This window comes from Sapajus apella, unplaced genomic scaffold (assembly GCF_009761245.1).
Source record: "Sapajus apella isolate SASKATOON/1434 unplaced genomic scaffold, GSC_monkey_1.0 scaffold13, whole genome shotgun sequence".
NCBI classification, from domain to species: domain Eukaryota; kingdom Metazoa; phylum Chordata; class Mammalia; order Primates; family Cebidae; genus Sapajus; species Sapajus apella.
This window is the reverse complement of record NW_022436953.1, coordinates 26,252,455-26,280,427: the sequence shown is the minus strand read 5'-3', so window position 1 is coordinate 26,280,427 and position 27,973 is coordinate 26,252,455. Positions and strand designations below refer to the sequence as shown.

The window sequence follows — 27,973 nt, the reverse complement described above, 5'->3', positions numbered from 1 at the left end:
AGTGGCTTCTGTGCTCCACAGCCCCACACTTTAGCTCAACCTCCTCTCTTGCCCTGGGATAAATGCCATGACCCCTGACAGGAGGGAATCGACATTTCCCACAGGAGCCAGCTTCTAGGCTCACACAGCCCTCAGTCCCCAGGCCAAGTCGGCACCACCTCTCTCCCCCAGGGCAAGCTTCACTGTTTGGGGGAGGAGTGCTCTGGGGTCCAGGGCTGTGGGGCTCCCCAACAGGAGAGAAAGGGAGGCTGTAGGGAGCAGGACAAAGGATAAACTGTGCTTGTGGAGAACCAGTTATTTCCCGACTTTGTAAAGACCTGGTCAGTCAAGAACCGTTTTCTAGAATCCATACACAAATAAAGAAGTATTTTCTTGGCATTTGATAACATCATGTTCTGGCTGTAAAATCTGAGAACGTGTTTGCTATTGCAACATTATTTTTAATGAGCTGTTATTGGCCTGTCCTGCGGTTGGTATTGCCAACAGTAAAAGGCATCACCATGTTTGTAGGTAACACAATGAACAACATATTTTGACCCGAATTTCTGTTTATTTTTCATTTATGACACATGCCCTCGTTTTTATTCCAAACCAGAGGGAAATAAAGAGAGATCTATCTTCACTGGGGTGCAGGCTAAAATTTTGCCATAAATACGCATGTCGGTTTATTTGGAGGGCAGTTTTCCATTAACAGGAAACTATACTGGACGTTTCAGCCACAGTAGAATCAATTGTGTCGATTGAATTTGAGGAGCCTAGCAACGCACTGTGAGGGGAGAGGGAGCGTGCAGGCGCTCCCCAGCGGTCGCGCCCTATGGCTGCTCTCTGGAATCCCTTCAGCTTCCCGGTTCCTCATCTCCCCCTTTCGGCTCCCCAGCTTCACAGCTGCCCCGCAGGGAGTTCAGACCCTCCGCTTAAAGGTAGGCGGCCACACCCGGTCAACGAGGGTTCTCCCAAGCACCTGCTTCTGTCTGGCGGACCCACCCTTCCAGGAGGTCCCCGGCTCGCTGTGCCTCCTCCGAAGGCTGCCCACCAAGAGCGCCGTGGCCTGGCTCCCAGCAGCGCGCGGATGCGGTGAGCGCTACGTTTCCCGGTGTCCGCCAGGACAGGGACCGGGATCTAGAGATGCCGCCCTGGAGGTGTTGGGCGCTAGGGGACAGAGAAAGGCCTGGCACGGAAGAGACAAGGTCTTCTCTGCTGCAGCTGCCATAGCTGGGTAACCTCTGTTCCCTGGCACTTGGCACATCAGGACGGCGCCTATGCCTGAGCCACCCCGGGAGTCTCAGCTCCCGCAAGCCCTGTGGAAGTCCCCCTCTCCTGGAAGTGGGGGCCGCAGTCCTGAGAGCTGGCTGTCCTCGGGGCTGTCCTCTCGTGGCCCTGCCTTTCCTAGCCTGACTTGGCAATCGGCCTTCGGCTGCAGCTGAACTCTGAACTCATTCCCTTCTTCCCTCCAACCAGAGCCCATCAAAGTTAACCAGTTGACCAGTGCTCAGGGATGCCCTGCCCAGAAGCTCTTGGCTCCCGAAAAAACCCAGGTTTAGGAACAGAACGCGAGGCTGCACCTCAGTGTTGGGAAATACCAGCTGTCTGGTATTTCGCCTAGCGCGGCTGTCGCTTTGCTCAATTTCGCAAACTAGATAAGCCTAGGTCCTCGCCCCTTCCGCCCAGCATTCTTCAGTGCTCTCTGGGCATTTCAAGCTGCGGAAGGTACAGGGGAGAGAGAGCCTCTGGTCGCGAACAAAGCCGCCTCTGTCTCCGCCGCCTCCAGGACTACAGGGATGTGCGTCCAGGTCGCACTTAGGGAGCCGCAGAGCCAGTCAGCGAGCGAGACAGAAAAGAGTTTTGGAGACACTTGCTCTGGGGGAAATCGTCCAAACTTACACACTCTGGCAACAAGAAAAGCTTTTCTTTTCTTTTTAATTAATTCAATGTCACGACAACATTAGTGTAACAATATTTTGTGGGGTTTTTTTCTCTTTTTCTTAAAAAGGGACTCAACCCAGGCAGAGGTGAGGGAGATGAGGGGAAACAAAGTATCGCAGAACAACAGGTGTAGCCGACAGAAAGAAAACAGATTGGATGACAGAGCCAGGAGCCCCGTAGAGGGTGAACTTTACAAGAAATCTGTACATTTATCAAATAAGTTAAAATTCTTCTAAATTGATTGTCCTTCACTTAAAGCGCTCCAGTATGCCTAACTTACTCCTTTGAGCATCGTTACCTAAGCTTGTTTCCTTCTTCCCCCCTTTCCCCTGCCTAATTTTTTCTTTCTAAATGAATGACCATGATGATACAGTGAAAAGGCCTGTTTCCCTCGGTGGAGGAGGAAACAGCTTTCTCAGAAAATTTTGTACAATATTGCACAGGTCAAAGTACAACAGTTACTACAGAATATGAAAGGTAAGAGGAGAGGATAAAAGATACCACATTAAAAATACTGAAATTACTCTCTCAAAACAGGGAACAAAGTAATAATAGTAATATTAATAATTTACCAAATGAAATTTCCAAAATAAATGCTACTAATAAATAAGATCACTCAGACCAGGCCAGATGTAGGGCTGTTTCAATAGAGTTCTGATTTTTGGCTGTCTTTTCCCTTCAAACACTTAAGAGAATTCTTCCATCACAAAGTAAGACCGAGGAAGAGGCTCATTGCGACAGACCTCTCCAGAAGAGAAAAGCGGCCCGAGTCAGAATTCTTGTGAGAGGCTGCTCAGATTCTGAAAATTAAGGTGGATAACTGACTTGGGGGTGGGGAGGAAGAAACACACCCAGAAATCCAGAAATAAACTTACTACCATATGAATTTTCTCTCTCTCTCTCTCTCTCTCTCTCTCTCTCTCTCTCTCTGGATTCTGAAACCAGTTCTATAGAAAATGAATAGACTAGGCCGGGCGCGGTGGCTCACGCCTGTAATCCCAGCACTTTGGGGGGCCGAGGCTGGCGGATCAGGAGGTCAGAAGCTGGAGACCATCCTGGCCAACTTGGTGAAAGCCCGTCTCTGCTAAAAATACAAAAATTAGCTGGGGGTGGTGGCGCGTGCCTGTAATCCCAGCTACTCGGGAGGCTGAGGCAGAATTGCTTGAACCCGGAAGGCGGAGGTTGTAGTGAGCCGAGATCGCGCCACTGCACTCCAGCCTGGGCGACAGAGCCAGACTCCGTCTAGGAAAATAATAATTGATAATAATAATAAACTAGAGGGATTCCGGTTTTGCACTTATTTACCTTCTATAAAAATAAAAACAAAAAGCCACAGCGCAATGGAAATTTGAAGGGGAGGGCTGCATATTTTACAAAAAGTTTCGGTCTAAATATTTGCCCCAGAAATTTTGTCTCGCTCCTGCTTTCTCTTACCATAAGCCAAAAGCAAAAGTAAGAGGGGAAGCGCCTCCAATCCATTAGGGATGAATTGCACGAAAATGCATTGCAAATACTTACAAAACGCTACCGACTGGGGGAGGGGAGGCCGAGGCTGCGCGCCGAAGCCCGGGTTCCTGAAGACCGCTGGACATCTAGGCGCCCTCGGCCCGGCCCATTCTCCTCCGGGGTCCGGAAGAGGAGGCCGAGCGCTCCCTCCCCCACCCCTCTGGGGCTTCAGACCGGCCGTAGCAGCGGCACGGAGGAGACCACCGGGTGCGAGTAGTAGACGGGGTGAGGGAAGGTGAGCAGCGGCTGGCTGACAGGCACCGGGGCCCCAGCGGCTGCAGCCGCAGCGCCCTCGGCCGCCGAGTTCTCGTGGTAGAGGATGGGCACCCGCACGATGCGCTGCGCCGCGGCGTGGCTCAGGTTTGCTGCCTCCAGCTCCGCCGCCAGCTGCCGCTTCCACTTGTTGCGGCGGTTCTGGAACCAGATCTTGACCTGCGTCTCAGTGAGGTGCAGCGACGCGGCCAGGCCGGCGCGCTCCGAGCTGCTCAGGTAGCGCTTCATGTCGAAGGTGGACTCCAGCTGGAAGACCTGACTGCGGGAGAAGACGGTGCGCGTCTTCTTCTTGCGGCACGCCGGCTTCTTCTCCGGACTCTCGGTGCCCTTCTTCCAGTCCTCTGCGCCCGGAGTCGCCACCGCCGCCGCCGCCCCTGCGCCCGCCCCGGCCGCGCCTGGCGCCGCTTCGCCTTCCTTCTTGCTTTCCTCGGAGTCGCTCTCCTCCAGAATGATCTCGTCCGGGCTCTTGGAGTCCAGCTCCTTGGGGTCGGGGTCGGCCTTGAGCAGTGGCTCCGGAGAGTCGCGGTCTGTGCCCGAGGCGGGGGAGGAGTCTCGCAGGAGGGCCTTCTCCGAGGCTGGGGAGACAGACAGACGGACTCACATACATGCACACCGACACAGCCTTGAGCGAGGCCCGGAGCCTGTGGACCGCAAGCTCAACCCGCGCCGGCCTCCAGGTCCCGGGCTGCGAGGCTTCACCATTCCCGCGGGCCGCCTCCTTCCTGGCTGGGCCAGAGAAGGGACGCCAGGTCTTGGGATCCCCCGCCTCCCGAGGACAGGCGTGCAGAGATGGCAGCGCGGCCACCTCCTTCCATTCCCTCAGCCTGCCAGGGGCCCACGGAAGGCTTTGCTTTCAGCTTAGGCGCAGTGGAATCACCCCCTCCTTCCAGGCCCTGTCCCCTGCCCCGGCCGTCCGAAGCCTCCCTATTCACGCCTGAGGCCACTTTTCCCAGGAAGCGCGGTGCCCCAAGCTCCAATTCCACTTCTTTTCTCACCAAGTGGGATTGGATTCGCGGGCGGCCAGAGGGCCAAAAGAAACTGACCAAACAGAGGGTTTGCGGGTGCTGGGATCCCAGAGCTGCGGAGGGAAGCAGCGCCGGGCGGGGACGGGACGGGCGCGCAGGGGGACAACGAAAGTTCAAAGAGAGGTCAGTACCTTCAGGTCGCGGGAGGTGACCGCCGGCGGGGGTCAGGGTGTAGGGGTACCACCAGGCTGGGGAGCGCTCCAGGTAGTGCGCGGGCAGGGCAAACCTCTGCGCCGGGATCTCAAAGCGGGGGAAAGCCAGGTCGCCCACCTGCGAGAGCGCGAAGCCCGCGGCTCCCTCCAGGGCCCCCTTGGCCGCTGCGGCGGCTGCAGCAGCAGCGGCAGCGGCAGCCGAGGCCGGTGCGAAGAGCGTCCGTGGGGGCGGCTGCGGCTTAGGGGGAGGCCGGTGGTGGTCTCCGTTGAGCAGGTTCTTGATGGAGAACGGGGACTCCTTGGGAGCGGGCGGTGGGGGCGGCGGCGGAGGGGGCTGTGCGCTGGCGGTGCCGGGAGCGTCCGGTCCGGGTTCCGGCATGGTCCCCTCTCCTCCGGGTCCCCGGGAGGGAGGGAGTGGGACAGGCGGGCGGCGGGAAGAGCAGGCGAGAGGCCGGAAATCAGACCATAAACGAAACTCAACTACCGGGCGCAAAGTCGTGGGCCGCCCCGGGCGCAAATCCAGCGGCGGGAGGGCGGGGTGAGGACCCAGTAGGGGAGGGCTCGCATGGGGGAGGGGTGCAGAGGGGCGGGGAGCGGCCCAGCCGCGGCACAGAGGGATCCAGGCGGCTCGGCTGCGGCTGTGGCTCCCGCGGAGGAGGCAGCAAGAGCAGTCCCCGGCTCCAGGCTGCGTCAATCCGGCGCCGGATGCTAATGATGAAATCAAAATGTCATCCAAGTTAAATGCGGGGAGTATACGGCGATTGGGCGCGTACAATGGCAAATGGGATTAGGCAGGCGAAGGCTCAGCCGAGCCCCGGCCCCGCAGCCGCCTCCGCTACCGCCCCCTCCTCGTCTTCCCTCGGATTTTGGCGCTTTGGCTTCGGGGTATAAGAGCCCGCCTGTTATTGGCTTTATATAGTCCAATTAGGCAGCAAATGAGGACAAGCCTATTAGCACAAAAGGATATTGGCTCTCGCTAAAGAGGCACTCGGAGCGCTCCTGCCAGAGCAGGAGGCTAGCGAGGAACACGGAGCAGGCGGCGCCCCTGGCCGAAGCGCACTGACAGCCGCGAGCCGAGAGCCCGCGCCTGCCTCTCCCCCCTGCGGCGCAGGGACCCGCTTCCCGCCGCCAGGCCTGCGGGAGGGGGGAGGGGCGGGCCAGGCCCTCCCGGGTCACCTCGGGGTTATCTACGTTCGCAGCTGCAGCTCCTCCGCCTCCTGGGACTGGACAGGGGCCCGCCGCCCCCAAGCGGCTGGAGAGCCACGCAGCGCGGGCCCAAGAGGCAGGACGCGACCTCGGCCCGCAGCGAACTCATCACTTTCCTACCCTTTGGGGTCCGGCGACCTCAGCATTTTTCCTTAAGCCTGCTAGGAAGGGCGCGGCCAAGAAGACGGGGATTTGGGTTCCCCACCCATCGTCCAGCCGATAGTAAGGGAATCGGGGTGTAAGTCCTCACACTTCGTGTTCGAGCTCAGAAATCCGCGTGGCCTTGGCCTTTGGCCCTGGAAAACTGAAGAGCGAGGCTTCCCCGGGAGCAGGAGTGGGTGTGCGTCTGTGCGTATGCGCGCTGATCCGGCCAAAACCCGGGCTTCACTCGGTGGGGCTGCTGGGGCAACAGCGTCTCGGCACCGACGGCTGCGCTAGGAAGGACATTCCTCTGCTCTGGCCGCCGGTGCCCAAGGCTCGCAGATCAGCTCCGAGTCTGTGACCCCGAAGACAGCACCTTCTCCCAGGAAGTCTCTCCGACCGGCCGGCGTTTGGAGCTGCCTAACTAACGCTTTAATAGGGGCAAGGTGAACCGAAGGCTCAGCGGCGTAACTTCCTCGGCCGCGGCAGGCAGCCGCACCCGCTGCGCGTCTCGACGGCAGCCGAGCCCCTTATAGAACCACACTGGACCTTTGTAAACGGCTTAGGGAGAGGTCACTCCACTCCATTGGTTTTAGAAACAGCTCCCCGGTTCGCACGAGAAGCCCATGAGGCAGACATTTAAGACTCTAGATGTAAGCATCAACTAAATCAGAATTGTTTGTGGGGTCCCCTCCTGAGAGACAGCTTTCTGATCAGAGAAAGGTGACAAAATGGCCTCACCCTCTTCCAACTGGGTGAAACTGCCGCACATGAGGGCTTTTGGGGATCCCTTCACCTCCACGCCGCTTTCTTTTTTGTTAGATTGAGCCCCACCTAATTCAAGGCCGCCCTGCTTTGGCAGACGCGACCGTGTGGGGTCCCCACTTGAGATGCAGATTTTGTTTTTCGGTCCTGGGGCGTGAAACCCTCCCTACCAAATCTCGACGGACGTCTGTAATGTTTGTTTCCGCATTCATCTATAGCAGCGAACCCCATTTTTGCTTTGGAAATCTGGAAACGTAAATGGCCCTTCCATAAACAATGACTATTAATACTCCCTTGAGTTTACACAGGGCTTTACTGGAATGCAAAACACTACACCATCCAAAACTCTGGGTTATAACGGATCACTGCCCTGAGACCCCAGCAGGGCGGGTCTCACACTTGGATTTTAAAGGTGGAAACCGCGCCCAGAGAAGAAGAAACTGGGCCTAGGTCACCCAACCGCTACTGGATACCCAGAGGTCATTTTCTCCCTAACCGCAGAAATAGTACGATGCACGTAGGTCTATGAGGGTTGGGTGGGCACCACCTGCACACAGGTGGCCGAGTACGCATGAAGAGACTCCTGCGTGTGTGCACGTGTGTTGTGGGAGCTCCGCTATCTAGGGCAGACGCACGCAAACTTGGGTAGAGTTCCGACGCACGAAAGTCGCCTTTAAACTGGAAAAGCTTGTCAGCTCCCCTGAAATAGAACGGCCCTGGCAGAGGTCGCCGAAAATGCTGAGGGTTCTGTCTGGGAAGGAGGACTCGTGGCTGATCAGAACTCCAGGGCTAGACCCAAATGGGGAGGGGACAGTCCCAGTCTGGCAAGAGAAGAGTCCTGGACAGCAGCCCCCGTCCCTGCTGTGCGACTACCCGATCCTGGCTTTCCAGTTGTCGCCCCAAGTTCACCCGTTAACTCCCCTCCCAGGGGAGCGCAGGGGCGGTGTTGTGTGCTTGTATGCTTGGCCAGGGAGAGGAGCTTTTCCAGTGTCCGCACTCTCAGCTCATCCTCTGAGTTTTAGGGATTGCTTGGCTTGAATAGCAGCATACACTGAGTAGATCTTTCCCTTCCCCTTCGAGAAAGCTGGTGGGAGTCGGGTCTGGGCACCGGCTCAGCCCTTCACTCGCCCTCTGGCGAGGGGTGTTGCCTGCGTTCCTGCGCTTAAGACTCCATTAAAAGTCAGGCAGACAGCGCCCTCTATGGGACAGCCTGTGAACCACGCCTGAGGGCTCCGCTGGAGAAACCACCGTCCCGGCGCAGGTCCTTTAAAAGCCGCTGAGGTCTCGCCCTTCGCGGTCGCGGTTAGAGAACAAAAGCAGCTTTTCTCTGGATCCCAGGAGAAGCAGTGGGTGAAATCGCCTTCAGATCTCTGCTGATCTTTACCTGGCCACGACAAGAGGTGGTCTCACCTGCCTGTCATCCTCCGTCCCGCTTTTCCTGCCTCTGTTTTAGGGCCCATTATTCTGTGGTCCCCGTTTCGTTCTATCCTTTAGGTACCGATCCCAACTAACGTCAGGCTAGGTGTCCTCCAGGAAGGACGCGGAGAGAGGATGGGCCTGCCTCATTCGTCTTCGCAGGACTCAGCGCCGTCGGCCAACCAGCGGGTGCTCAGGAACCGCTTGTGTTAATGCCTGAATGCCTGAGTCAGACGGATGGATGGATGGATGAATTCACAGTTCCCTTACAGAGAATTGGCCCACTTGATTAGGGACCTTCAGATAGCCTGGTCATACCCAAAAGCTGTTTTTAAAAAGTTTAATGAAAAATCTTAGATTCTTTTGATGCTGCTGCATTTTACAAAACCTAAGGGAGCTCAAGGAATGGGACCTTTGGGGGACCTTTCCCAGTCTAATCCCAGACAGATGGGCCGTGAGAGCCGGGTATCTACACCACCCACCCTTGGGACAAGGAGCCAAGAGGGCAGAGGGAGCCTGGAGAATGCCAGTGGTTAACACCCAACTTTTACACAAAAGCATGAAGCCTGACACAGGAGTGCTTGGCATGGCGTCATCCCTTGCCCCAAGCCCGCCACACACACACACACAAAGCACATACACATTTGTGCACACACACGTCAGTAAGCAAGGCGCTTCCCAAAGGAGGGGAGCATTTCCATGCTTTCTAGTACTTCACCTAAGAGAAGGCTGCTTCCTTCCCTCCATAGCCAAACTGCAGTCCTCCTTGGAGCAGCTTCCTGGCACAGCCCACCTCCTTATCCGTGGTGGGGGCAGTGACTGCTCAGGCTTCTATCCAAAGCTGCAACGCTCCCAGGCTGGAGGCCCCCACAATTAACAGAGTTTGCCCTGGTTCTGATGGCCTCATTTTCCCACCCACCTCTTCTGACCTGCAGGTCCTTGCTTTGAAGGCAGAATGGCCAAAAGCCTGGAATTGTGATCCTGGGGAATCTGTGCTGCCTAGACATACTACACAAGCTCTTTACTGGAACTTTCCTGGAAAGTTCTCTCCCATCTTTCTTGATGCCACCAGGAATACTGCCAATGAAGTCTCCCTGTGGCTAATGACTGACTCCGAGAAGATACACAGCCCTAGTAGACAGGTCATAGCCAAGCTGTGCTTGATCATATGTTTCCTGAATCACATACAATGTCCTTCCAGTGGCTGAATGTCTAACCCTTTCCTGACAGTGAGGGTAACAGTTATATAGACATAATATCAGCTCACCGTCATTGAGTTCTCATTATAAGCCAGGCACTATAACTTGGTGAGGTAGGTACTATTACTATTTCTGATTGACAGATGAGGAAACTGAGGTCCTGAGTATGACAAGGAAGAGCTGGAGAGAGTACTGAAATATTTACCCTCGTAGGGTTATTACAAGCACAGGGCTGATGTATGGTAAGTGCTACTAGCTATGGTGCTGTTATTCCTTATTCATTCATTCTTCAGGATGAACCCACAGGCCTAAGTCTGTTCTTGCGTGGTTGCCTTGAGAAAGCTAACACAGATCTACAATGGAGAGATGCCCCAAGAGTTGCTTCCTTGCTTCAAGGAGGCCTTACTCTACTATCCAGAAGTGAGCCAGCTCTCCTACATCCCCCTTTCTCTTCCTGGTTCTGTTGTCTCCTTTGAAATTTCTTCTCACAGTAAGGCACAGTGGCTCACATCTGTAATCCCAGCACTCCAGGGAGCTGAAGTGGGAGGGCCTTGCTTGAAGCTGGGAGTTTGAGACCAACCTGAACAACACTGTGAGACCCTGTCTCTACAAAAAAAATTTTTAAAACGTGTTTCTCCCCGAACCAAGAATCTTTCAAGTACAATTCTTTGAAGGTTGCTGTCTATCCTCAGAGTTCTCAGTAGGGAAGAAGAAGTATAATTTACTATGCAATAAAATCCACAATTTTGAGGATACAACTTCATAAACTTTGACAAATGTATACCCCTGCATAATTCTCAACTGTACTTCCCTGCCCTGAAAGTTCTCTGCTGGCCCTTTGCAATCAATTCCCCCAAACCCCACCCTAAGAGACCCCTGATTTGATTTTTAGAATTAAGGATGAGTTTTTCTGGTTCAAGAAGTTCATCTAAATAACCATGTCCAGTGTCTACTCTTTCTGAGTCTGCAGAAGTGTTGCACATCTGACTTATATTTAAGTCAGCTTTAGATTCATCAAGTTCCAATGGAATTCTTTAGGTGGAGATCTAAAGAAATTCCACATCCCATGAATGGAGAAGAAAAACGTGGCCTATCCATACAATGAAAAATTATGCGTCAACATAAAGAAATGCAGCACTGATACATGCTACGATATGGATGAGCCTTTGAAAACAAGATGCTAAGTGAAAGACACCAGTTGTAAAAGACCACATATTGTGTGACTCCACTTAAATGAAATGTCCAGAGTAGGCGACTTCATAGAGACAGAAAAGAGATAAGTTGTTAGCAGATGCTAGGGGGCTGAAGGGAATGAGGAGTGACTGCAAATGGGTATAGGGTTTCTTTTGGGGGGTGATGAAAATGTTTTAAAATTGGTTGTAATGATGGTTGCCCAACTCCATGACTGTACTAAAACTTTCAGTGAGTAGATTGTATAATGCATGAGTGCAACCTCAGCAAAGCTGTTATGAAAATATCCACCTCCCAGCCACCATGCTTAAGCACAAGTTTTCTTATGCCTCTTGTCTTGAGAGCCCCATGGAGCTGGTCCAGTGACCTAGCTGGGACTCCCCCAACCTTCCCTCCATAGTTCCTCTTTCTGCTGGTGGCTGGGCAGGGGGTGAGGGATGCAAGGATCATTGGCTCAGCCTCCTGTGTGTGAGAAACTCTCTCCCCACAGCGTAGCAGGGAAGCCTAGCCCGTGCAGCCCTCAGTGAAATCATGCAAGCCACATCAGAGCTGAGCCCCTCGGTAGCAAAGCCTGTCCCCATGGCCCACATTGGGCTGTTATCCGGGATGTCTCTCTTCTAGCTTTGATGGTCACATGAATGTGGCAGAATCAGAACAATCAAAGGTCATGTCATAGAAGCCAAGATGACTCCTAAAGACAGCCAGGTGAGGAGTGGCTGAAGATTCCTCCCAACAATGCATGAGCAGCCCTGAAGACTCATCTCATTTGTTCACTTAGTTAGCAACATTCCTGGGCAGACATTGTGCCAGGCTCTGGGGGTACAAGGTAAGCAAGTCACATCTTCTGTTCTTGGGGTGCTCACAGCCTAGAAATTAAAACTGAAAAGGGAGCAAATAATGGCAATACAATTTGAGAGGCAAAGTGCCTCTAGCACATTTAGGCACAAAGTTATTTGGGATCACAGAGAAGGAAAGAACTAATTCGGTCCGGTGGTTTAGTGTAATCAGTGGAGGCTTCCTGGAGGAGGTGATCAACCAGGGTCTTGATGAGTGTGTTATCAGGTAGGGAAGGGAGAAGGACAAAGAGGCAGAGGACATGTCAAAGCATAGCAGTAGATTTTGTGGTGGGGAGGGTGCATAGAGAGCTGTAATAAGGGGAACAGAGCTGGGCCAAAGAGAGTGCTTCCCTTGAATTCCTGCATCAGGGATTGTGGGCCCTTGAATTCCTGCATCGAAATCAATAGGTCTCTCCACAAAGCCCATCACATCACATTGTGGCAGCAGTGAGAGCATGGGCTCAAGAATCTGCAATTTTGCTAGATGTAGCAGGCTGATTTCTAGCACGATCCCTGTATTACTTTCCTAGGGCCACCTTAACTAAGTACCACAACCTGGAGAGCTTAAAACATGGAAATTTATTGTTTCATAAATTTGTCCAAAATCAAGGAGTCAGCAAGGCCATGCTCTCTCCGAGTTTCCAAAGAAAAATTTGTTCTAGGGAAGGATACCTCTCTCCTAGCTTCTGGTAGAATAAGGTCCAAATAAGGTCAGTTCACAGGTACTGGGAGTTAGGACTTCAGCATATGTTTTTGGAGGACACAATTCAACTCACCTGCCCACAGTGATCTCCACCTCTGAACATTCATGTGCTTGTGTAATTCACTCCCCTTGAATACAAGCTGAACCCAGTAACTTGATTGCAATCAACAGAATACAATAAAGGTGATGGAATGTCACTTGCATGACTGGGTTACAAGATTGTGACTTCTGTGTCATTAGCTGACTCTACTGCCTTCTCAGTTTGCATACTTTCATGAACCAAGGGTGCCCTCATACCAACAGCCAGTGGTAAACAGAATTCCTAAGTTGAACAGCCTGTGAGAAACTCAGTGTTGCCAATCACCACTTTGTGAGTTTGAAAGTGGATCCTTCTCCAATCAAGCCTTCAGATGAGAACATAGCCCCTGGGCCAACAGTTTGATTGGAGCCTTGCAATTAACCATGAAGCTGAGGCTCCTGTCCCACAGAAACTATGAGATAATAAGGATGTATGTTTTAAGCCACTAGTTTTGGAGTAATTTGTTACACAGCAGTCAATAACTAATAGGACAGTTCTCCAGGTGTTTCTTACATCCATCGGAGTTTGAAGACCTAAGCAATGGGGAGCCATAGAAGGATTTGTAACAGGAAGCAACAGGACCTGACCAGATTAGGTTCCAGGAAGACCATTTAAACAGAGTGAAGGATTTGTCAGAGCACGAAGGAGCTGGAGGCTAGGAGTCTGCTTAGGAGGTGGTTGATGAGGACCTGAACTACCAGCAATTTTTAACCAATTGAATGCTCCTATAAAACCAGCACTTGGATTCAAAAACCAAACATATCAGAATCCCAGAAGGCCTCATTGGGTTCCCATCCATTCATCCTTTCCCCCATCTCCAATAAGGATAATCACGATTCACGGATTCGTTTTGCCTGCATTTGAACATTATTTTTTTCAACTGTATAATTATTTTTATTTTTAATGCCCAGAATGTGTAACATAAGGGCCAGAGCCTCCTCCTGGACTCAATTTTATAAATTCTTGATTGGTTGGTGAGGCCGACACGAATACTTTTTCTTGTCTAATTTGGTTTCTAGGAAAGCTCAGTTCAAATCCTCAATGGTCATCTGCTCAAACGGAATTAAGTTCCTCATCTTCTCCAACCGTTTCTCGTATTCTACAATCCTGGCCTTTGAGAGACACCCACTCAGCAGAAGATTTCACATCTTCTTTTTCTGCAGCATCCACCTGGACAGTATATTTATCCTCTGGCATAGAACCTTCAGGGCATTAAACTTCTTCTCAAAGTCATCCACCAAGCCTGCCCTGGCCACATTGGTCTTGCAGTAACCCCAGTCGATAGCTGGTAGATTCTCAGGTAGAGTAGCCAAACTGGAGGTGAGGTTCTCATTCCAGGACGGGGAGTTTGCAATGGCCTTTTGGCTTTGGGGTATGATCTCCCCAAAAGCTACCCAGTCAATGGTTTTTAGAGCAACTTTTCGCCCAGCCATCTTGGGATCCTTCGCCGACCCCGGCTGCCTGTGGTTCACAGCAGCAAGTAAGTCTGAACTTTATTTTTTTTAATTGTATTATTCTTTCAGAAAGAGTCTTGCTCTGCCACCTAGGCTGGAGTGTAGTGGCATAATCTCAGCTCACTGCAACCTCTGCCTCCCAGGTTCAAGCAATTCTTGTGCCTCAGTCTCCTGAGTAGCTGGGATTACAGGCCTGCACTATCATTCCCAGCTATTTTTTTTTTTTTTGTATTTTTAATAGAAACAGGGTTTCATTATGTTTTCTAGGCTGGTCTCGAACTCCTGGTCTCAAGTGACCCACCTGCCTTAGCCTCCCAAAGTGCTGGGATTATAGGCATGAGCCATCATGCCCGGTCCATTTGAACTTTATATATATAGAATCATACGTAGTTTTCTATGTTTGTGTCTGGCTTCTTTTGCTCATCATTATGTTAGTGAGATGTAGTCATTTTATTTCATGCAATTGTAGGTTTTTTTTTTTTTTCATTGCTATTTCTTATTGCTTTGGGTGAATACAAGGAAATGTATTTATTCATTTTGCTGTTTATAGGCATATTGGCAGTTTCCGGTTTGGGGCAGTTATACATACAACTGATAGTTACATATTTTCTAATAAACAGATGTGTGCATTTTTGTTCAGCATCTCTAGGAGTAGAATTATGGACCTTAGGATATATTTCTGCTCCCTTCTACACACAGGGAAAAAACAGATGACAGACATTCACATGACAACCTGGGTAGGTTCAAAGCTGAGCATCCCACAGGGGATCCTTGTGCAGCCAGAACTGCTCAGGTCATCCCTACTGTGCCTCACATAAGTGCCAGGCATATACTTTGAAAAGCACTTTCTCACTCAGTCTCCCACATCTTCCTCCTGACTCTGTGGCCAGGGGTCTCTATTATTACCTTTCAGAGAAGAAAACAAAAACAAATTCTAAGCCCCAGGGATGCTAAGCAACTTGACATCCTCTCCTTCATCCAGTTGGCTAAGGCTTTACCCTCCCTGACAACTTGGCTCAAATCCATTGATTAGAAATTGGTACCAGGCCCTTAGCTGTGGAGAGGCTGCCAGATTGTGCTGAGGATCTTCACACAGGGTTCAGTTTTCTGAGATGTCCTGAAAGAAAATTCTCTCCTCTTGGTGTAGGTTCTACTGGACTTGCCAGGGAATAGGAATTGGGTTGGAAAGTGGGAGGCAGTTACTGAATAAATGCTTTAGAATCAGACAGCGCTTGCTTTAGATTCCAGCTCTGCCACTTCCTGGTTATGTGAATTTTACCAAGCTGTTCACCTCTCTTAAGTCTCAGGCCTCTTGTCTAAATGACAGCAATGACACAGGCCACTTGTTAGGGCAGCTGTGAGGCGGAGATGAGGTTGTGTGTGTGAAACGTCCAGCATGGAATCTGTCTCCTAATAAATGCTCGGTAAGTGGCAACTGACAAAGCATTAAGGCTGGACAGAGGGCAGGAAGGCAGTGACAGCAGTGACAGTGTGTGTCAGTCAGTTGAGGCTACTGTAACAAAAATACCCAAGACTGGGTGACTTAAACAGCAAACATTGATTTCTCCCAATTCTGGAGGCTGGAAGTCTGAGATCACGGTGCCCACATGGTTGGGTTCTTGGTGAGAGCTCTCTTCCTGGTTTGCAGTTGGCAACCTTCTTGTTGTAATTGACATGGTGAAGACAGAGATATAATCACTCTGTGCCTCTTCTTAGAGGGACACTAATCTCATTAATGAGGGTTCCAATCTCATAACCAGTCACCACCCAAAGGCCCTACCTCCTTATACCATCATATTGGGGATTAGATTTCAACATATGAATTTTGAGAGAGGGGACACAAACATTCAGTCCCTAACACAGGGGAAGTGCTTGAAGGCCGAATATGGATCAGTCCTGCTCACCACTGGCCACTTGTGTGGCTTGGCTAAATCCTTTGCCTCTGAAGAGCTCAATTTTCCTTGTTTCCTCATCCACAAAGTGAAAGGCTGCAGTAGATAGATCCAGTTTGAGAGTGCTATGATTCTGTAGTGTCCTTTTCTCATTTCCTGTAGAAACTCCTATAGATTGGACAGAATTGAAAGGGGACAGCATTCTCATACTCACAGTTCGTAACTGACCTTCAATAAGGCTGGTCTTCTCGGGAATGGCAGCCAGGAGGATAACACCTCAGCACAAGAGCTTGCCCCAATTTTCTTCCTAAATGGGAGGCCCAAGAGCAATGCTAGCCCTGCAGATCTGTCCCTGAAAGACATAAGTGTTTTCTAAAACTCTGAAAGGATTATAATGATCGATCAGATAAACTGATTATCTTTAAATGCACAGGATGCTGTGATCTGTGTGGTTTGCACGCTGACCCCACGGGGGGTGTGCGTTGTTTTTCTGGAATATGGGGTGACTAGAGTGCTAAAAGTAGAAATTAGTTTGGCAAGCATGTACAGGCACCCACCATGTGTTAAAACCCTGTAAGGGGGCAAACATTCAATTGAGATATAGTCTCTGCTACCTGGGACTTTACTGCCTAAAGCAGGGTCCTACAGGGAACACAGAAAGCTAGAAAGTCAAGTCAAAACAGGATAAGCGCTATCACAGAGATATGGTGTAGGTCTCTAAGATGGAGCTTTCAATAAGCATAGATGGCAGGGAGAGAAGAGGGCATTCCAGGCAGCAGGCAGAAGGGAGGAGCACATCTGGAGACACAGAGACTTGCAAATGCAGAACGGGGTTGGCCCTCTCCTGTACTTGGTGCACAGTCTGTGTTTGAGAAGGGGCGGTGAGAATGGAAGTTGGGTCCAAGTCATGAGAATCCTAATACCAGGCTAGGGAGCTGGGATATTCTTGTGGCAATGGGGAACCAGAGAAGATGTGGAATTAAGGGGACTGCAGGATCAAAGCTGTAGTTCATGAAGATAAATCTGCCATGGAGTGAGTCTGGATGGGGGCAGGGAGAATCTGGTGACTGGGAGGCCAGGCAGAAGGTTATGGCTACAGTTCAGAGCAGAGTGCATGAGGATAATGGCCCTGGGAATGGAAGAGGAAAGTGAGTTGGAGGGTCGCAGGACTTGTGACTAATTAGCCATGGGAGTCAGGGAGAGGGAGGAGTCAAAGGTGCTTGAGATGAAAATATTCAGGAGGAGGCTCGCAAATCACCAATTTCGACTTGAACGGATATTTTCCCAAAGAAAGATGTGTGAATGACCAACGGATGTATGAAAAGAAGCTCAATGTCACTCATCATCAGGGAAATGCACATGAAAACCACAATGAGATATCCCCTCCTACCTGTTAGGTTGGCTATTCTCAAAGAAAACAAAGGACAAGTGCTGGCGGGAATGTGGAGAGATCAAATCCTATGCAGTGTTGGTGGGAATGCAAAAGTAGTGCAGCCATTATGCAAAAACAATATGGAAGCTCCTCAAAAGATTAAAAGTAGAACTACACATGATCCAACAATGCCTCTTCTAGGTATTTCTCCAAAAGAATTGCAATTAGGATTTCGAAGAGATATTAGGACTCTTCCGTTGATTGCAGCACTATTCGCAATAGCCAAGATATGTAAACAACATAATATCCATCATAGATGAATGCGTGAAGAAAATGTGGTAGATACATGCAATAGAATATTACTCAGCCTTAAAAAGGAGAAATTCCGACATATGCTACAATATGGATGCAATATGGAAGAACCTGGAGGACATTATGCTAAGTGAAATAAGCCAGTCACAGAAAGCCAATACTCCATGGTTCCACTTATGTGAGGTATCCAGAATAGTTAAATACATAGAATCAAAGAGTGAAATGGAGGCCAGTCACAGTGGCTCATGCCTGTAATCCCAGCACTTTGGGAAGCCAAGGTGGGTGGATGACCTGAGGTCAGGAGTTTGAGACCAGTCTGGCCAACATGGTGAAATTCCTTCTCTATTCAAATACAAAAATTAGCCGGGTGTGGTGGTGCGCACCTATAGTCCCAGCTACTTGGGGAGGCTGATGCAGGAGAATTGCTTGAACCCAGGAGGCAGAGGTTGCAGTGAGCTGAGATTGCACCACTGTAGTCCAGTCTGGGTGACAAAGTAAGTAATAAAAAAATAAAATAACAGAGTGAAATGGTGTTCCCTATTTTATTTTTCCAGGGGCTGGGGTTAGGGAGTAATGGGAAGTTGCTAATCAATGGGCATAAAATTTCAGTTAAGCAAGATCAGTTCTAGAGATCTGCTATACAGCACCATGTCTGTAGTTATCAACACTGTATTGTGCACTTAAACATTTGTTAAGAGAATGCAAATCAAAACCACATTAAGATACCATCTCATGCCAGTTAGAATGGCAATCATTAAAAAGTCAGGAGACAACAGATGCTGGAGAGGATATGGAGAAATAGGAACACTTTTACACTGTTGGTGGGAGTGTAAATCAGTTCAACCATTGTGGAAGAGAGTGTGGCAATTCCTCAAGGAGCTAGAAATAGAAATTCCATTTGAACCAGCAATCCCATTACTGGGTATATATCCAAAGGATTATAAATCATTCTATTATAAAGACACATGCAAGTATATGTTTATTGTGGCACTGTTCACAATAGCAAAGACTTGGAACCAACCCAAGTGCCCATCAATGATAGACTGGATAAAGAAAATATGGCACATATACACCATGGAATACTATGCAGCCATAAAAAAGCATGAGTTCATGCCTTTTGCAGGGACATGGATGAAGCTGGAAACCATCAATCTCAGCAAACTGACACAAGACAAGAAAACCAAACACCACAATTCTCAGTCATAAGTGGGTGTTGAACAAAGAGAATACATGGACACAGGGAGGGGAACATCACAGACCAGGGCCTGTCGGGGGTTGGGAACTAGGGGAGGGATAGCATTAGGAGAAATACCTAATGTAGATGACGGGGTGATGGATGCAGCAAACCACCACCATGGCATGTGTATACCTATGTAAGAAACATGTATGATCTGCACATGTACCCCAGAACTTAAAGTATAATTAAAAAAGAAAAAAACAATAAAAAAATTTGTTAAGAGAGTAGATCTCATATTAAGTGTTCTTACCCCAATCAAATACAATTTAAAATAAATAAATAATTTCTACACTTCTAAAAACAATACCAATCTTAAAATACACCATCAATTACAACTCTTCATGTTAAAAAAAAATCACTACAATAAATGTATATATTAGGCATAGTTTATATCCCAATATTAGAACTGTTAAATATAAAAGCACATATGTCTTAGAACTGAAGAAATATAATAATTTGGGGAACATAAGAGGAAAACCTGGTTTGAGGATGTGACAGGTTCAATTGCTATTCAAAACAGTCACCCATCCATGGGAGGATTACATCTCCCATTCCATTGACGTCAAGCTTGGCCCTGGACTTGCTTTGGTCTAACGGATAGGAAAGTGTACCTGACCAATCCTGACTTCAGGCTTGGTCACCTGGTCTACTTAGACCAATGAGATGGTGGCAGGCATGTTGTAAGTAGAGGCTTGACGCCTAGTTGTATGATGGACCTTGCCCTTCTATGCCTTAGTGATGAAGAGAATTTCCCTGGGGTAGCTGCTGTGTTTTTAGGGTGGGCCGCAAACTACACAGAACTAAGCCCAATCCATGGTGAGGAGCCAAGGCTAGTTGGACACTCAGCTTGAAGCTGAAGCAGAGTCTCTTGCTGAACTGAGCCTAGATCAGCCAACTCACAAGGGTAGTTACAAATGGTTGTTACTTTAAGCCACTGAGTTTGACATGGTTTGTTACACAGCACAAGCTGATTGATACAGAGGTTAATCATGATGAATCTGGTTTTAAATAATGCAGAGTAGAGAATAATCAGAATAAGAGAAAATAATAGTATAGAATGGACAGTAGTTTACCTGGAATATTCTTGGCCTGATACATTACAGATTAGTGTTTCTGAAGTTTCAAGCATAATGCTGAACAAATGACCTGAAAGTGTGTTTATATATATGTGTGCATATAAATTATAATGTCAAAATTCAAATGCAGTTCTTTTCTGCTAAAACATATAAATGTCCTAAAACTGTAGTGATTTGTGATGTTTCTGTGTCCAGCTCTACCTGGTCCCTATTTTGTCAACTGGGACACTGTGGCATCACCACTTATTGTCCACTGCCACGAAGAGTCAACTCTGGGCACACACTCTAAAATGAAATTTATCAAGAACTTTCTGAGTACTGGGCTCTAGCCTATCCCCTGGGAGACAAATGGACAGGACAGAGGGTCCTGATCTCCTGAGATTCGAATTCTGGTGGGGAAGACAAATTCGTAACTGAAACAAACAAGATTTCAGACTTGGGAAAAAATAATGATAATGGCATGCTGTTTCTTAAAATGGCAATTGTAAAAATGCTGTACTATTATAAAACAGTTCTCTTATTTAATAATTCTAGTGTTTAGCCTCCCACATAATTTGACTTCAACTGTATATTTTATTTCCAGATTGCCAAACCTAGAGACTAAGGCTGGTGATCTGGTTAAGCCTTAAGCAAAAAAGTGACATTTTCCTTTATGGCTCTTTCATCAAAATGTCCTTGGCATCTATTGAGAGCAGGCATAGTACGAGGCACATGTTGAACCTCCTTCAGTACTCTGACATCTTAATCTTTCTGCAGGATTGCATCTGGGAAAGCAGAGGTTGACCAATCTGCCCAAGGAACCAAAGCTATAAGGGGAGAAGTGGGGCAGAGGGATATAAACTCCAGGTATTGCACAGCATTCTGTTTACAAGCCACACTGCCTTCCCTCGTGCCTATGGCCTTTATGCTCTCACTTCCAGCATTAACGGCTCTCCATTTATTGAGATACCTCATTTACTGGGAACTGATCTTCCTCCTCCCTCCCTCTCTTCCCCAGTAATACATGACAATGCCCACTGGCTGGAAATGTTTGGACACATTTTACTCACCATGCGCATAATAAAGCAGAAAAAGTAGATCTAGAGAAAGAGAAGCAAGAAACTGTACCGTTTAGGGGAGCTGCCCTTGATGACTTTCTTGAACTTGGTTCTACTCACTTCCTGAGGCCTGGTTGCATTTTTGCCTTTGGGCTCTGTGTGTCTTTCCATTACTAAATCTCCATTTTCTGGTTAGGGTAGCTTGAGAACTTAATCTCACCTATCTGTCAATTTGGGAAGATTTTATTGATTCTTACTGAAGTGTACATGACTAACAACCCCCTTAGGATATTTGTAGCATATGTGTTTTACAGCAGGAGCCTGTCATGGTGCTAAATGTTTCAAGTATATTACCTGATTTTAAGCCCGTGCTCTTAAAACTTATGCTATACAAAGCTTGTCCAACCCAATGGCTTTGAATGCTGCCCAACACAAATTCGTAAACTTTCTTAAAACATTATGAGATTTTTTTTTTTTTTTAGCTCATCAGCTATCGTTAGTGTTAGCATAGTTTATGTGTGGCCCAAGACAATCTTCTTCCAGTGTGGCGCAGGGAAGCCAACAGATCGGACACGCCTGTGCTATACCATATCCCCAGTAGACAAAGCCCATAGGTGTGAAGCTACAAGCTTGTGATACTAACTTCAGCAGTTAACTGGGTTTGCAGGGTCACAGCAAATCTGAGAAGATAGAACTGGCCAAGGGCTCCCTGGCCAGTCAAATCCCCACCACTGCCTCCTTGGCTGACCCAGCTGAGAAGCCTGAGGTGGTACAGATGCCTCATGCCTGTTCTAGCTCTCACAAATGTTGGTCGTGACATTAGGACAAAGCCTCTTCTGCCTTATGTCGCTCAGATGGTTTTTATTGTTTTTGTTTTAGAGACGGGGCCTTGCTCTGTCACCCAGGCTGGAGTGCAGTGGTGCAATCATAGCTCACTGTAGCTTCAAACTGGGCTCAAGTAATCGTCCCACCTCAGCCTCCTGTGTAGCTGAAACTACAGGCACACATCACTGCACCTGGCTAATTTTTTAAAAACTTTTTGTGGAGACGTGTCTGGCTGTGTTGCCGAAGCTGGTGTTGAACACGCAGACTCAAGTGATCCTCCCACCTCAGCCTCCTGAGTATGCTCAAATGTTTTTAATCTACAAAGAGAGCAGGCCAACTTGGCTACTCTGGGGGCTGTGTCTGCATATGTGTGTGACTGGGGGAGTGGGCAGGAGTGGTGTCCGTGGTCATGGAGCCTCTGGAGGCAGGAGAGGCTCCAGGAAGTAGGTGGGGAAGGCATGTCACTTTGTTTCTCTGAAGAACTATGAGGTGTGCACTGAGGCAGTGGCAATATGCCTGTGACCTGGACACTCCCCTTTCTTCTCTAGGGATTAAGGTAAGACAAAGTGCTAGGTGGGTCTCCTTTGTCCTGGGCAATCCCAGGCCTTCTGCAAGTCACCAGTGCTTCCACAACCTTCGGTCCTAGCATATCTCTGCTGAGTGGCCTGTGCTATGCATGAGGGAGGAATGTCAATGGTACCTTCTGCAGCCAAATGGCCTGGGGTGGAATCCCGTCCCTGCCACTCACCGGCTGTCTTTGTCAGTTTGGGCTGCTGTAACTAAGTTCCAGAGACACTATGGTTTGTTTCTTTCTTCTCACAGTTCTGGAGCCTGGAACCCTGAGATCAGGGTGCCAGGTTTCTGGTGGGGTCCCTCTTCCTGGCTCACAGATGGCCATCCTCTCGTGATGTCTTCACACGGTGGGAAGAGGGCCGGCTAGCTCTCTGAGGTCCCTTTTGTAAGAGCGCTGATCCCGTTCATGAGGGTTCCATCTTCGTGACCTAATTTTCTCCCAAAGGTACCACCTCCTAATACCATCACTTTGAGGGTTAGGATTTTAACACGTGAATTTTGGGAGGGACACAAACACCCAGCCCTTGCACTGTGTGTGAACACGGACAAAGGGCTTACCCGCTTCACTCCTCACCTCCTCATCTGTCAAATGGGGATAATGGAAGTAGCTTCCTCTTGGAGTTGATGAGAGGATTAAGTGAGACAAAGTGTGGAAAGTATCTTCATGGCCCCTGGCACACACTCTACAAGTGCCCCCCGTTAGGAAGGATGGCTGTGAGGCAGAGAGAAGGTAAGAGCCTTGCCAGCGTCCCTCAGCTAGAGAGTAGCTGTCCTCAGTCGAGTTTTCCCAAAGAGGCCTGGAAGGATGGATTGGTTTATTAAGGAAGTCCTACCAGGAAGACTGGAAAGGTACAGGGGTCACAGGGCAGGGAGGGAAGGCAAGCCACACTGTGCAACCCCTGGCCACAGCTTTGCAGTTTGGGGCATTCGTCCTGATCCTCCCGGGAGCTCCGATGGGGGAGTCACGCCTCAGGGTTGTCCCTGTCAGAGGCAAGGGTGCTGGACCTTGTATATTCCTGCTCCCAGGCAATCTTTGGTCAAGGTCGCCCTGGGAGATATGAGCTCCCAGGCTCTTCTGGTCATTTGGGCAAAGTGGCTTCAGTTGTCCTCCAAAACAGAGTCACAGCTGCTTGCCATGGGACTCCGAAGTGCCTGAAGCAAGCAGTGCCAGTGTGCAGAGGTGGGATGGAGTGAGCAGGAGTCAGGGGATCTGGGTGGGCACAGCCTCATCCTATTCAGTGTGGAAGCAGGGCCCACAACTATCGTTTCTGGATTTTTGATCTCGCACCTGGCTCCTTCATCCCTTAAATGGCCTTATCCGTCAAGACAGGCATCCACCCAAACAGACACAGTCCTGACGTCTTAGCCCTTTTGCGGCTATCAGCCCCATTTGTCTCCTTTTGATGGCAATACTGAAACAAGGGAGGCCACCCCACTGGAGGACAAAAGAAGACCCTCTCCTGAATCTGCTTCTTGTCTTTGGAAATTTGTGGCAACCATTTCAGTTTAAACATATGACAATTAAATCGTTAAGGGTTCCGATGCCGAATTAATTACCCAGTAGAAAAGGGATCAATTGTGTAAATATATCATTTATGTAATGAGTCCGGGCTGTGATTTAGATGTCCAGATTGGTTTTTCTTCCAGCTTCTGTCCTGAAAACAAGTCTAGCCTTTGAGCCAGGGCCAAACAAACAGCCTCCATTAGGTCTGAATCCAGGGCAGTAAGTGGCCCAAATAGACAGGTGGGGGCAGGTGATACAGGGGGCTGAGATTGTGGGAAAATTGGAGCAATTTGCCAAAATGAGCCAAGTTCCTCCTATTATTCTTCCTGTCTCTGCAGAAAATTACTCTTCAGAAACAGGGAGTGGAAGTTAAACATCGCCTTAAATGACACTTCAGGCACGGCCGTTTCACCCCTGCCTCCCCTCCTCCACTCCCTCCACCAGACACCGTGGTCGAATCTGACAGCCCTTCCTGAAAATGGAGCCACTGTCGGGCTCCAGGAGGCAACCTCAGCCCCCAAACATTCAGCCTTCCTGGGATCGTGGTTCCGGCCGCTTGGCTTGGGGCCCGCCTGCCAGCTCGGGCGCGTGGCCCACGTGCTGCGGTGCTGCTCCCAGCCCAGGCACTGGGTGGCGGCTCTGGCGGTGAAGCAGTCACCGCCTCCGAACGTCCTAATCCATTCAACACTCCGAATGGAGCGTGCTTCCGTTGTTCCTGCGTAGGTCCCCTCCCTCCTGGCTCTCAGGCTGAGAGCTCCACCTCTCCCCCTACCCTCGCCGCAGTGGGTTTATTCATCTCTCATGGCGCTGAACATATAGCCAGTGTCCCCAGGGCCCTCACAGGGCCCCGCACACAGAGAACCCTCAACCTTGTATGTGTGGAATGCATTAGGGAGCTTGGAATTGAGAGAAGGGCGCCTCTGCTCCACCTTCCCAGCCAGGTGCCCAAGGCTCCTGGAGCTCCCAGGGCGCCTGGCTTCTCCAAGAAGCACAGCCACGACTCCCAGGCTTTCTCCAGGCCTTTTTTACTCCTTTCTCGTGTATATAGAGAACCCCAACCCCCCTGCATTCTTGGCCTTTCTTGGGGTGAATCTGAGGCAGAAGGTGAGCTCACTTGAGCTCCAGCCCTCGCTTGTACCCTGGTGGGGTGGCGGTGGGGTCGTGCAAGGCTTTTGCCTCCCAAGATTCATCTCAATAACAAGATGATGATTAGAAGATCCAAGATGATTAGAAGATCCCTGCCAGCCCAACTCCTCCTCCGTGAGGTGTATCCAATATTCCTGTCCTGGGGGTGGGGAGAAAGGTGCAAAGCTCACGCTCTATTTTAGGGGGTGAAACCTTGAACATAACTGGGATGAGGAAGCCTTTGCCTTGAAGAAAATGAGATTGGGTTGGGGAGGTAATTGTGCATCAAATGCTATGTATTTGTCAGGAATTCATTGTTTAATTGATGTTTTATTGCTCCAAGTGACACGTGTGATCGAAATGAAATTGCGTCTACAGAGAAGGAAGTGAAATTTATTTCTGTTTGTATCTTAATGGGGAGATTAAAGCATCAATTAAGCAATGAAGATGACATATATCTGATGTGTGACCTGAAGAAGGAGTATTACTCACTAAAATGTTATTTTTCAATTTACAGTAATGGAGTACCTGGCAATAAGGAGGAGAGACACAGTTCACACATTTTCCATTATTTAAAAACAGCAAAAAATATATCATTATTAAATAATACAAGAAAACTTCACTTTTAATAGTATAGTATAATCATCGTACCAGTAAGTGCTCTGGCAAGTTACCCAGCTAATGAATAACAGCTACAGGACAGAGGAGGGGGAAGAAGTCCAGGGGAAAAGATACGTCTTTTCCAAATCTTTAAAATTAGATGAAAAGGGACTCACGAAGCCAAGGGACTCATAAAAGAAGCTGCTAACTGAGCCAGGCTGTATGCTGGATCTGACTCCCTTAGATGCTAAACCCAGCGCGCAGTAATCCTGATTTACAAAAAGGGAAACCGAGGCTCAGACACCTTGCCTGAGGTCACACAGCAAACATGAAGTTGACTCCAGGTCAGCCTGACTCCAAGGGCCCTCTCTGTCCTTTCTGACAGCATATATTTAACAGAGAGGAAGGAAAATAAGAGACAATACAATATTCACTCAAATGGGGTAGAACTTTGGAGAAATGTTTCATGAATGCAGGGACTAAGGTGAGAGGGAAAGATGTTTATGTAAGAGCAAAGGCCATGGGAAGGCAGTGGAGAAGGGAGACATGAAAACCACAGAGAAACACACAGAAAGTTCCAAAAAGGAAGGTCAGTGTGCACATCCAGCTGACTTACGTATCTTTTGCAAAGATTGACTTCAGTTCAGAAGTTAGTTTATGAAGAAGAAACCATGGTCAGTTAAGCCTATATCTACTTTGTGAAAGAAACAGATTAAATTGAGAGTCTGCATAGCAAGTCCAGCAATTCTGCATTTATTTCTATTATCAAATTGGAAGTTTAGAATTTTTTTTAAATTATGGCTTTCATATGCAACTAAAATATGCCTATAAATACAGAAAAACAATTGGAAAAATTTCTTGCCACAAATGAGACAGAGATCCTTAATATATGAAAAGCAAGGCTGAGTGTGGTGGCTCACACTTTTTATTCCAGCACTTTGGGAGTCCAGGGCCGGTGGATCACCTGAGGTCAGCAGTTTGAGAGCAGCCTGGCTAACATGGTAAAATCCCTTCTCTACAAAAATACAAAAAATTAGCCAACATGGTGGCACATGTCTGTAATCTCAGCTACTCAGGACACTGAGGCAGGAGAATCGCTTGAACCTAGGAGGTGGAGGTTGCAATGAGCTGAGATCATGCCATTGCACTCCAGATAAAGCATTTATAGGGCTAGGCAGGTGGCTTACATCTGTAATCCCAACACTTTGGGAGGCCAAGGCAGGAGGACTGCTTGAGGCCAGGAGTTTGAGACCAGCCTGGACAACATAATCAGCCTCCATCTCTACAAAAACATAAAAAATATTAGCAGAGTGGGTGCACACCTGTAGTCCTAGCTACTTAGGAGGCTGAGGCAAGAAGATCACTTGAGCCCAATGGTTTGAGGCTGCAGTAAGCTATGAATGCACCATTGTACTGCAGCCTGGGTGACAGAGTGAGACTCTGTCTCTAACATAAATAAGTAAATAAGCATTTATGAGCCATTACAAAAATATTTAACAGGTGTAGAAGTCTAGACAACTAATATAATTAGCAAGTCACAGAAACAATGAACAGATTATAATCTTTATGAGTTTAATAAATGCATATTAAGACATCAGTGAAATACCTGTCTGTTATTAAATTAGCAAAGCTAAGAAAAAAAAGCCAATGCTTAATACTGGTGAGGATGAAAAGTAAATCATCGATTTATACCTCACTGTTGGGAATATATAAGTTTAAATTTCCTGGAAAATAATTTGGCAATATGGATCAAGACTCCTGAATTCAAACACTTTGAGCCAGAAGTTTCCCTTTCAGATGCAGTGTCTCCTTAAAAAAAAAAGCTGGATTCTTAACACACACTCATACCTATCAATACACGGACATACATTCGACCGTTACTTGTAATACAATAAAATGTAAATAAGCAAATGGTTAAATAAATTGTGGTATAGCCACACAGTGCAATAGAATGTTACATAAACCATCAAAACTGGTATTTGAAGTCTACTTAATGACAAGGAAAAGTTCTCACAGTTTAAAAAAATACTCTGTTAATGTGTGTTTGACAGAGACAAAAGGTGTGTGTGTGTGTGTGTGTGTGTGTGTGTGTGTGTGTGTGTGTGTTGGGGGAGGGGACAGGGAACCTGAAAAATATAATAAAACTTTCAGTTTTTTTTTTTTATAATGGGATAATGGGTAATTTCATTTTAGTCTTTGTACTTTGCATAATTTTCCAATTCTCTGCAATAAGCAACTATTTTTATAATCAGAAAAAAAGTTCTGTTTTTAAAGAAGCAAAGTACATTTGAAACAAAACATTTAAAGGAAAGTATTTTGAGGATAAAGTGTGGGTGCTGTTTGTAATAAAATCACAAAATGAACACCAAAGATCTAGTGTGGCTTCTGCTAAGCATCAATTTGCTTTGAAATCTAAGGACAAAATGATGGTAGTTTGAAGAAAAAAATAGTAGATTGGAAAGTCACTTAATAGTGAAGCTGATGGTTAAGAATAATCTTTTTTTTTTTTTTTTTTTTTGGGACAGAGTTTCGCTCTTGTTGCCCAGGCTGG

The 27,973-nt window shown here is 48.4% G+C and overlaps 1 protein-coding gene and 1 pseudogene across 1 annotated transcript; both read right to left on the bottom strand.

Annotated features, from left to right (window-relative positions):
- Positions 1 to 3,189: 3,189 nt before the first annotated feature.
- Positions 3,190 to 5,321, bottom strand: HMX3 (H6 family homeobox 3). Its single transcript, XM_032281929.1, has 2 exons — positions 4,859 to 5,321; positions 3,190 to 4,277 (listed from the first exon to the last, which is right to left on the bottom strand). Exons 1-2 carry the CDS (start codon positions 5,256 to 5,258, stop codon positions 3,598 to 3,600), a joined length of 1,080 nt encoding a protein of 359 aa, XP_032137820.1. The 5' UTR covers positions 5,259 to 5,321; the 3' UTR covers positions 3,190 to 3,597.
- Positions 5,322 to 13,368: 8,047 nt separating this feature from the next.
- LOC116553704 lies at positions 13,369 to 13,872 on the bottom strand (annotated as a pseudogene).
- Positions 13,873 to 27,973: the final 14,101 nt, after the last annotated feature.